General features: G+C 43.1%; 1 protein-coding gene across 1 annotated transcript in view; it reads left to right on the forward strand.

Moving 5' to 3' along the window:
• Positions 1 to 569: 569 nt before the first annotated feature.
• LOC108803423 (tyrosinase-like) overlaps positions 570 to 12,027 on the forward strand; it is a 21,667-nt gene continuing 10,209 nt past the window's right edge. Inside the window, exons 1-4 of the mRNA XM_018575265.1 lie at positions 570 to 575; positions 3,806 to 3,898; positions 9,062 to 9,850; positions 10,117 to 10,330. Coding sequence (XP_018430767.1) covers positions 570 to 575; positions 3,806 to 3,898; positions 9,062 to 9,850; positions 10,117 to 10,330 — 1,102 coding nt within the window. The remainder of the gene's footprint in view (positions 576 to 3,805; positions 3,899 to 9,061; positions 9,851 to 10,116; positions 10,331 to 12,027) is intronic.

Consider the following 12,027-nt stretch of genomic DNA (forward strand, 5'->3'; position numbering starts at 1 on the left):
TGGAAAAGGAGAATGCAGAAAGAAAAATAGAGATAATCAAAGGAAGGAAAAGGGAAGAGAAATGCGTGGAAGAAGTCATGTATAGAGATGAGAACATTCGGGTGAATATAGGGAGAGTGGGATAATAGAAGGTGCATCCCTATGAAAAAGAAAAGGATCTACAGAGAAGTGCTTTGTGGTGTCCTCAGACATACATAGTGATCAGGCAGAAGGAAGTATGACCAGCATGACCAGAGCTTCCAAAACTGGTTCAACCTATCCAATTCAGTAAACAGTAATTCCTCCATTTCATAGACATGGGCGACTTGAGCCATCCATTCCGCAACTGAGGGTGAGTATTCCTCTTTCCAATGGCGAGGTATGATCGTGCAGGCCACATTAATAAGATGTCTATGTAAAGGTTTGCCAGGGCCCATGGCCAGATCAGCTCGCCAGTGTGCACGAGGTAAATTTCTGCACAGTAGAGCTCATGACGTGATGTACAATCTGGTGTACCTGTGACCAAAAAGTCTGAATGCGTGACCAGAAAATGTGAAGAATAGAGCCCACATCACCTTGGCATCGCCAACATGAAGGTGAGGAGGTAGGGTAGATAGGCTGTAGGAAGTGAGGTGTTCTGTACCACCTAGTCATTTGTAGTTGGTTTCTTGCATTTTATTATTAATAGTACATTTGTGAGCAGTTTCACAGATCTCTGACCAAGAATCATCAGAGATGGTGATGTTACGCTCACGTTCCCATTTTTGCTTCACGGGGGTAAATTTGCCTGGTTATCTCCGCTGATAAGTTTATATATCCATGAAAATAGATGCCTCGAGGGTCTTTCTCCTTAACAGGCCAAAAGGATGAGGGATCTGGAAAAATTTGCTTTCTGAGCGGGAGCCATCAAGTAATGCCAAATCTGAAAATAAGACCACCAGGGTACAGACCCATGAGTCAAATGTTCGATTAGCTCAATTTTGGAACTTCTGAGATTTAAAAAATGTTTTTGCTAAGAGTGGGCACTTAGAGGACCAATGTTGTGAGGGGTTGTAAGGACTCGACGCTGAGGTAATCGCATAAACACAGTCAGGGTAGCCCCTATGAAAGGGTGTCTCAAGAGGTGGGCGGCCATAGAGCTTCTCTGAGCCACACCAGCAAGGAAAGTGGTGTCTTCGACCACTCCTGTTCTATCTCAGTCCATAGCTTGCAGTCACAATGAATGTGCCAGTGTACATCTCCTAACCTAATCCCGGCTTTCAGTTGATAAAAAATTATTGGTCACAATGGTGGTTCAAAAGGAACCTTATATCTTTCCTTTCTCCTTTGATGCCGTTGTGTATTCAACATATATATGAAGCGCGAATTGATCCGCTGAGCAATTTGTTTGTATTAAAGTATCATCATAGATATACAAGGTGGGTTTGGTCTGTCCAATCTCCTTAGAGGCGGAATGAATAACCAACATGTATTCAAACCTATATCCTGGATCCGTATCTCGTGCTCAAAAGATTTCATATACAACTTAGGATCACCTGGGATTGGTTATAAAGGGGCCAGCATACTGTAGGATAGCAAATGCAACATTTAAGGTACACAAAGTATCTAGTTTCTGCTTTCATAGTAACAAGTTTCCTTTTTAGTGTGACAATGTAGTTCATATAGTGCTTAATGGGTACTAACCGGTTTTCCCCTTTGTATAGAATGTCCAGAGTCTGCAAAGTTGTTAATCCATTGTTTTGTTGTTAAGAGAGCATGGCTATGTTATAGCGGTGTGCTCACCAGTGGTCCGGGATAACCCAAACAGACACAGACACGTCTACGCGTTTCGCCCCTCCTCCTGGGGCTTCGTCAGGACATAATCATAGGGTAGAGGTGTGACCTTTTTGTAGGTAATTCAATTGCTTCATCTATTAACTCCCTCCAGCTTTACACCTGCATTTCAATTTCGATGAGTGGATTGCACATATGTCCTTTCTCACCAACCACCCATGTGTGTTATAAACATTAAAAACAAAAATACAATTTCTAACTTATGGTTACAGCTATATAGGATTGCTATTTCTATATCCAAAACATAGGAATATATAGGAATTTAAAAGTTTTTGTCTGATTAAATATATAATGTTGGAGCTCTTTGACTTTCTTATAAAAAGACTTGCAAGTTAAACTCCGTATTTAGTCCTTTCGGGGCCAGGGTGTCCAGCTTGTACATCCACATTTGTCAGGCCTGCTGTAAGTACAATAAAGGTTTAAGTAGTAGAGGGTTGAGTGGGGACGGCTACTCAGGCTTGAGTCTCAGGCGTCACTTCCAATCTTAGCGGGGAGTTTGGGACTCATCACAGCCGTCACGTAACAAAAAAGGTATAAGCGGAGCTATTACTTCATAGTCTTGCGTCACAAGGGGTAAACTGTAAACAAGGTAGTTGTTGCACTTTTTAAGGAGCAGTGTGCCACTCAGATACAGGTATGCCAGCAGGTTCCCCCCAAAAGTATCAGTTTATGGGTAATGCAAGACAGTCTGTATCATACACAAGGCTTCAGGATCAGAATGTCAGCTTAAGGCTCCAACTGGAGCTGTACTTGCGTTTGGCAGTCCAGGTAGGGGTCCGAGGTGCAGGTCCAACAGGCTAATCCGGAGGAGATCCAATCCAGACAGTCCAGGGGGTCTCTGGAGGCTTTGTTGGGGTGAGAGGAGGCAGCAGGCGTTCTGACTCCAATTGTGGAACGCCATGCTGCCTCAGCTGGGGCTTTAAATAGCCCGAGGAGGGGGGCGGAGCCGTCCGACCGGAACGAACGACTTCCGCGTTCCATTGTGGAACGCAGGCCGCTCACCTCACAATCAGGAAGTCGAGTGGCTTCCGCGTTCCACCGTGGAACGCAGAGTGGCCGTCCCGGCGGAGGGAGAGACCGGAGCGGTCTGAACCTGACAGGACTCATCTTTTGAACCCTCCGGTCTTCCTTTATGGCATTTGTCGAAGTGTTGAGCGATGGGACTGTCAATTTTTCCTGTTTTTTTTATGGAAATTGTTTATATCCCTTAAGTGTTCCCCAATCTCACACGTAATTGACTTTTTGTCTTGCCAATGTAATATTTACCACATGGGCATTCCAGTTGGTAGATTACCCTACTTGTTGTACAATTAATAAATTGTTTTATGTTGTAACTCTTCTTCCCATCACTTGTATGGAATGATTTACTTCTTTCGGCACCTCCCACATGGATACATACCCACAGCTTTAATTCTTTCCTCACCCAGCGACATCTCCCTAGTGCTAGATTTATACTCTGAGGAGACTAGTTGGTCCCGTAAATTGCGGGCTCTGCGGGCTACTAGCTGGGGGTATGGGCCCATTATTTCTCTCAGGGTCGTATTTAGATGTAGTATGTGCCAGTGTTTTCTTAATTCCTCCCATTGTGAGCCATATTGGGTTATCATACGGACAGGGCCCTCAAAGTTCCTCCTTTCTTTTATTATTACTTCCTGTTCTTGATCTCTTGTTAACCTTGGTTTTACTGTTCCTCGGGGTTCTGTGGGAATATCCCCTGGCTCTGAATCTGTTATACATTTCACTGGATTCTTTCTTAAAATCAGATGCCAAGGAGCAATTCCGTTTAACCCGTAGGAACTGACCAGTGGGTATCCCTTGTATCAAAGTTCTTGGGTGATGACTAGTGGAATGCAGGATGGTGTTTGCTGCTGTTTCCTTTCTGAAGGTACTTGTTATTAACTCCTCATTTTCTATCCTTATTAACAAGTCCAAGAATGGGATCTCATGCTGATTTACTGTGTAATATATGTATATTTTTGTTGTTCACGTTTAGCTCTCGCATGACGTTCTCGAGGCTCTCTTGTTAGCCCTCCCATATCATAATGACGTTATCAATGTACCTGAGCCAGAGCCTTGTATGGCTCAGGTAAAGATGATTGACATACACTACCTCAGTCTCCCATAGACCCAGGTGGAGGCAGGCATACGCTGGTGTCCAGGGAGCTCCCATAGAGGTTCCCTTAATTTGTCTGTAATATTGACCATTAAACTGGAAAAAGTTATTATTGAGAGCAAATTCCAAAAGCTCCTCTAGGAATTTATTTTGGGACGCTGCTTGTGGGAAGTGTTGCTCAAGATAATGATGTACTGCCTTTAATCCACAATGGTGGGGGATGGAGGTATAGAGGTATATAAGGATTTGAACCACCTTTGTGACCAATAATTTTTTATCAACTGGAAGCCAGGATTAGGTGATTGCTCAAAGGACTTTCTGGAAATTGGATACAGGCAGCCCACGAATCAGTCCATGATATCCTTTTCTTTACAAAGCCTCCACGATAGATTGGCTGACAGCCTGTGGATGCGTTACGCAATGATATATGAATTCATGTGAACTGACTTCCAAATATCTGATGGGCAGCAATAAATTCCATCTATACGAGAGTTAATCCACAGATGTATTGAATATACCCCAGATGGTGGATCGAGGCATAACCCCTCAGGAGTGAATGTTTTCACATGAATGATATGACAACGTTGTCAATTTTAAAATGGTGTTGGGATATGGTGCAATATCCACTCATGCATAATTTATATATGTTTCAATAAATGTATTTCTATTTTTCCCTACATACGGTCTGAAGTAACTTCTTTGGTCAGCACACAGGGCAGTGCTTGCGACCGCCTCTCGTCTTTTTTCATGGACTAGGATGACCAGTACAGACCTATATTGGATTTAAAATCGGTATGTCCTGAAAGTGACATTTTTGAATGCATGAGCTGATAGAGTGCCTCCGGGGAATCCCTCTGCTTGTCATCCTAGTCCATACTGGTCATCATCTTAGTCCATACTGGTCCTCTTAGTCCGTACTGGTCATTAGAATTGGGTATTTGGAAATCCGGATGCATTTTTTTGAATACTTGTTGTCTCCCTTCCTTTTTAGACCCTTTTTTAGTATTTAAAAACTCTTTTTCCTTTTCTGTCAGTTTTTTTAAACTGTTCCCAATGTTCAAATTTAAAGAAATTCTTTTGAATGTCAATTTGAAACAAAACGAAATTCACGTCTCTTGTCTCTAACCATTGACATTCTTTTCCCGTCATAGTTTTTAGAAGGACCCTAATGGCTCATTGGGCTTCTTTCCCTGAGATACCTTTCATGATTCTTTGAATCTTCAATAGCAAAGAGAATTTCTATATTTAGGACGGCAGACATCCATTTCAAGTTGGGCTGACAATCGGGTATTGCCTGAGATTCAGATATTTCAACACGCCCCTCCCCCCCAATTGGAATGGGCTGAAAACTGAATGTCATCACTAGCGGTGTCACCACTTCACACATATGTTGGAAGACAATTGATGTATCTTTCAGTCATTGGATTGGTAATTTGCCTGCCATAAACTGTCCAATGACTGACTAGCTTTACATCTGGCCATATAAGAATCCTAAACCCAGATAAGTATAGATTGTCATGAAGAGTAAGCTGTAATATCCTGTGTGATATTACACTAAAGAAAGTCATTGTCTAAATCTTCCTTCATATCTTCTATCAATGAGTAGAAGACATCCTCCATTGATGTACAGAGATGGAAAGTCTTTAAAATGTAAGACATCAGAGTTTCACTGTAATAAAATCTTAATCTCAAAGAAGCCATAAAAGTCATTACCTCAGCTTGTTCTCCACATAATTGGAGCGTCAAACACATCATCAGAGCAAGTCAAAGCAGCACAATAAAAACCAAGAAATAATCCAGGGAAATACAAACTTTCATCTGACTTCACAAAGTAAAATGTGTTTGAAGAGAAACTTCTAGAAAGCAATAACTCCCTAAAATGAGCTTGTTCCTAACAATGACTAAGATTGCCAATTAGCTGCTTCCAAAGGCTCCATCTAGTTCATGGAGGGAATGGGCAACGTTCGGCACACCTAGCACCTCCCAGTCCAACATCTTATAAATCCAAGCATCTCACCATTGTTATTCTCTGACAAAAGGATTGCAGACACTGCGAAGGTCCAGGTTGCAGGTATAACAAGTAAATCTCTTTTCTGATAATGAAAAATGATTTGACACTTATAGTTCTTCCGATTTTCATTTGTATCTTTGGGAGGGTAATAGACACAGATTTAGACTTTATAACATTACAGAAGGACCTGGATAGAATCGGGGGAGGGGCAACTGTATGGCAGATGAAGTTCAATGTCGATAAATGTACATTAATGCACCTTGGAGTTAAAAATAGGCAAATGGACTATACACTTATGTGGGTGCCACTAGGGAAGTCGGAAACGGAGAAGGATTTGGGGGTGATTATAGACCGCAGATTGAAGAACAGCGCGCAGTGCCAGGCTGCTGTAAACAAAGCTAGTAGGGTCCTGTCATGCATTAAGAAGGGAATGTATTGCAGAGACAAGTCTATAATTTTGCAACTTTACAGATCATTGGTTCGGCCTCACCTGGAGTATGCGGTCCAGTTTTGGTCACTGATACTCAGAAAAGATGTCCTTGAGCTGGAAAAAGTCTAGCGGAGGGCAACCAAACTAATTAAGGGGTTCGAGGACCTGAACTATGAGACAAGGTTGTTAAAATTAAATATGTTCTCGTTGGAGGTTAGAAGATTAAGGGGGGACATGATTTTCCTGTATAAACTATTTAAGGGCGACAACAACAATCTTAACAAACTGTTTACGGTCAGCTCCGTAACAAAGACCAGAGGGTACAACCAAAAACTGGTGGAAAAAAATGTCAACACACGGGGCGTAGGGGGTTCTTCACAGTCAGAGCGGTTAAATTATGGAACTCGCTGCCGCAGGAAGTGATTTCAGCTAAGAGTGTGGAATCATTCAAGAAACTCCTGGCCAAGTTCCTCGGAGACCATAACATACAGGGGTACAGGTAACATACAGGGGTACAGGTAACATACAGGGGTACATGTAACATACAGAGGTACAGGTAACATACAGGGGTACAGGTACTATACAGGGGTACTGGTAAGATACAGGGGTACAGGTAAGATACAGGGGTACAACATACAGGGGTACAGGTAACATACAGGGGTACATGTAACATACAGAGGTACAGGTAACATACAGGGGTACAGGTACTATACAGGGGTACGGGTAATATACAGGGGTACAGGTAATATACAGGGGTTCAGATAATATACAGGGGTACATGTAACATACAGGGGTACAGGTAACATACAGGGGTACAGGTAACATACAGGGGTACAGATAATATACAGGGGTACATGTAACATACAGGGGTACAGGTAACATACAGGCATACAGGTAACATACAGGGGTACAGGTAACATACATAAATGCATACACACAATAGGTTGGACTTGATGGACTGATGTCTTTATTCAACCTACTTTAGGTTCTAGGGGATGTTGGAGAGCAAAGCGCCTGATGGTTTCATAAATCTTTTGTACCTTCCAGACCTAATATATAGTCAAAGGCCATAAACTGAGCAAAGCCTCCCGAAGAGACAAGGAGCAGGGAACTGGTGACAAAATATATCAGCTGCTTCCGCCTCTGTAGAAGTCTTCAACCTACAAACCATTCAGCCTTATTCCAGAGGGCTAGTGATGGGGAGGAGGCACCTATCTTCCTGCTAGAAGTTTACGTTTTATTTCATTACTAGAATGTATGTTGGTGGGAAGCAGAAGATGTGGGATGAATGGTGGCAAGAATTCATGTTGGTGAAATCTTACTCCTTAATATATTTATATATATTCCAGTAAGATACTCAAACACCTGATTCTATCTGCAAGTGAAATATTAGCCTTGTGTGGAGTAATCCATTGTTGTCCTCAGTGATCCTCTCAATGTCTATTCATTTTAGCAACTGTCCTATTTTGAAGTGTTTCATTCCACACCACCACCCTGCCATGTCCCACCACACTGCAGTTTCTTTCATGCCAGATTCTCCATTCAAATCCTTTCAGCATTGAGCCACTGATGACATAGGATGTATTTGTGGTAAATTAATTTGTTCTATGTCTATGTTTACTGTGATATTATTTGTTACTCCAATGATTTAGGGTAACCCTTATGGGTCTTGTTGCCTGCCCCTGAAGGAACTGAGTCATAAGTGAAAATGGTGACCAGTTAGAAATGACATTTTGTCTCTCTCAGAGATGTGTGGTACTGGTCAGTCCTCCAATATTTTTTGAAGTGGACATTTTCTGCACCCATGGCAGCTCACATACTGGTTATATATAATCACTGTGTATACAAAGTATAAGATAAAGTCCTAACAATGACCACTGCATATACATTGAGTGCCATTCAACAACTCATAGATATCATTGTAATAAAACACTATACAGCAGCAATACTAAGAATATCTAATATTAGTAAAGTGTCAGAGACGTGGACTAGTAAGATATATTACCAGCCATTTTATAGATAGCTGAATACGAAGTAAGGTGCCAGGTATCCATAATAATATATAGGGTTAGGGTTATGTAATGTACTATGTAATGAAGTAGTCAAACAAGAAGGAAGGGGCACATTTGGGAGAAGAGGAATACAAAGTATAGCGCAATCACAAGAACTAACAAGTAACAATAGAAGCCAATCACCACGTCTTTCATCTTTCCTTTGTGTATTTGAAGCTTTCATCATTTATAATTATGTATATTATAAAGGAACTCAAATATATCATCTTGCCTTTTGGAACATTATTTAGCATCAGCCATCTAGCGATCAGTTCTTAAGGTCTGTCCAATGTTGCTGCTTTCTGGGGATCTGAATGACATGGAAAGCTTTTGTTGGCAGTTGACTAATATCTATTGTTATTACAGTTGTTAGACAATCCTAAGAAGGTTTCTATATATCTATTCATTGTGGTTTAATATATTCATGTTTTTACTATTATGTAGTCAGATATAAGTGGCTGCTCTTTCCGTGCTCAAGTTCAGTGACACTGCCGCCCCCCCTTCCTCTATATATTTAATGGATTGTACAAGCTATTTGTCTTCTATTGGTGCTACTAAGTATTTAATCTCCATTATTATCTAATATTCAATATATCTGTAGTTTGTTTTCCCCTCTCTGATAATGTCCGTCTTTCCATCCATAGGGAGTCATGCTGAACCTCATCCTCCTCCTGATTTTCTGCCTCTCTGCTGTGGACAGCCAGTTCCCACGAGTCTGCACTACAGAAGCCGCCTTTCTCACCAAGAGTTGTTGTCCACTTTGGAAGGACAAAAGTCCTTGTGGTTCTTTGTCAGGCCGAGGAAGATGCAGAAACTGGTTGACTTTTACGGGGAAAGAAGTTCTGCAAAACGATGATCGTCTAGACTGGCCAAGACACTATTATGAAAATACTTGTGAGTGCCATGGAAACTTCAGCGGCTTTGACTGCGGCGACTGTAAATTTGGACTTCATGGAGAGAAATGTGAGCGGAAGAAAGAGATTGTGCGGCGGGAGCTGCGGGAACTGACCTTTTTAGAGCAGAAAAGATTATTCAGTTACTTGGCTCTGGCAAAGACCACAAAAAGCCGCGACTTTGTTATCCTGAGTACTGGAGACCGATTCCACCGCCAGACCTATCGCTTTGTAGATGCCTCTTTATACGATGTCTTTGTGTGGATGCATTATTACTCTATGAAAGCCATCCTGAGAAACAGTACATTTGACCCAAATAAAAACTTTGCCCATCAAGGCCCAGTATTCCCCGGATGGCATCGTCTAAACCTCCTCTTCCTGGAGAGACAAATTCAGCTGATGACGGGAGATGAGGACTTTGCTATTCCATACTATGACTGGCGAGGAGAGAAGAACTGCTCCATCTGCACTGATGATCTATTGGGCACCAATGATGCTCAGGGTGTCCTCAACCCATATTCCCATTTCTCTTTCTGGAAGGTGAGTTCCGCTGTATTGGTGGCCAAAGCCTAAGTTCAGCCAAATATAAAGGAAACACACTTTAGCCCAAGTTATGTTTGAATGTAAAATCTTTCTTTATACATTGAAATTTTTTCCTTAAATCTGAGAATTCTGAGAAATCTTGTCTTCAAATGGAATGTGGTTGAAGTCACAGCAATTTTGGTAACTGATATGGGGAGATTGTTTTTGCGATTCGGGATAAGAAATGCCTTTAGTTTATTACATGTCTGAAACTTTCTTTCTAGGCCGTCTGCAGTGGGTTTAATTTCCCTGATGAATATTGTCCATTGGCTGATCTGGAACAGAAAATGGAAAGACTTCATAGGAAGCCAGGAGCTACTCCATACGCTCCCAATCTGCCGTCCTTCCAAGATGTGGAGAACATCCTGAAACTGAGCAACTTTGACACCCCGCCGTTCAATGAAACCTCTTTACTCAGCTTCAGAAATGCGCTGGAAGGTGAGTTTAGAGGCTATGACATGTCCGTCTCCTTGCATGACGTCTGATGAATCTTGTCAGTAAATGTTTTTTTTTTTTTATAAATTCTTTATTTAAAGAGCAATTTTTCCTTGTATTTGCCTTGTACACATACAGTTCCACAAATGAATCCAGTTATGAACCACATACATGTTATCAGCAGTACAGAGCAGATTTAAGTGCGTACTAAGGTACATAACCGTACATAACCATCTAACCAATACAGATGACGTACCAAAAAAGGGGGTCAGTTGTAACGGTGATCGCTCATGCGGGGGATTTGATCAATTCGGAAATGTGTTTCCTGTAGGAGCGCTGCGTCAATACCCTGACGGTGGAGATCTCGGAGGATCATGGTTCGCTTTTCCGGGACATTGATGCACATCTCGGGGCGCGGTCCACTGTACCTTTGAAGACCCTCCCGGAGAACCCCTCGGCCGTCCTCTGACACCACCAACCTAAATATAAACATAGTCATTACGATCATGGCAAGTAACTGAAATAAACAACGGTGACACAGAACAATCGTATGTCGACCTGTCCGACTCCAGGCGTTCTAGCCGGCGGGACAGTTGGGCCTGGTCATCTGTCAGAACGGAGACTCTTGTCTCCAGGTGAGAGACCGTCTTGTGGATGCCTGCTATATCTCTCTTCAGCGTGGCCTCCATTTTGGTGACCAGGGCGGCCATATCCTGCCGCGTAGGGAGGGATAGGAGGATGGAGGAGATCTCGCTGGTGGATAAGGAGGGTGACGCGTCTGGTGTCTGTTGCGGGGTCGGGGTGAGGCGGATAACCGGTTCCTCGATGGTACTGTGATCGGGTGGCGATTTGGGTGCACGCTGCATAGCGGGGACTCCCGGATCCGGAGATGGCGGTGAGGCCGGGGCACCACGAGGGGAGCATGGAGTTGTAGGCCTCTGAGTCTTACCCTCTGTCTCGGTAGCCATGGCCCTCCTCGGCGTGTTGCGGGTCGATGGCGCCTGGCTTGAGAGGTATCGCTGCAGCGATGTCAGTGAGCGCCTGCTGTTGTTAGACTTGGATTTCCTTTTCTGAGACATCAAGAACTGGGTTGTAAGATGCCGTGTTCATCTGAATAGTCCCCGGGGGTAGCAGAGCTCCAGCAATGTGCTTCCTCACGCCGCCATAGCCAAGCCACGCCCCCCGTCAGTAAATGTTGAATGTGTGATGACATGGTGATCAGTTTATAAGTGAAATGTGTATTGGCGTTGAGTTATGTTTGAGTGCGTTATGCTGTGTGACCTGGTTATGGAAAGACTATCAGCACCATCCCTCGTTATCTCCCATTGTTCTCTGAGGGAGCTCAGAACAATGACATTCTGGCCAGGCCATGCTATGGCTGTCTGGAGCTATTTAGCAGGTGGACACCTGTGGTGTTGTGAAGACAGGATTTCTGGGGAGGGGAAGGTGGATGTGATGGGATTATATTCTGATCTGATCACTTTCTGTATAAATGTTTGTGCAGTTTCTCAATAAAGCAGAGTTTGTTTCACCTACACTCGAGCCTTGGCTAGTGACTGGGGAAACTGGGAGCTACAGATCAGCGGGTTCCAATATCTCCTCAGCAAGGAAGAAGACAGCGGCGGACATACTCATCCTGAGTACGGGGGTCCGTCACATTGGTGGCAAGCGGTGGGATGCTCTTCCTTGCCTAAGGAGAC

Source organism: Nanorana parkeri, unplaced genomic scaffold (assembly GCF_000935625.1).
Source record: "Nanorana parkeri isolate BGI_ZX_2015 unplaced genomic scaffold, ASM93562v1 scaffold3712, whole genome shotgun sequence".
Taxonomy (NCBI): domain Eukaryota; kingdom Metazoa; phylum Chordata; class Amphibia; order Anura; family Dicroglossidae; genus Nanorana; species Nanorana parkeri.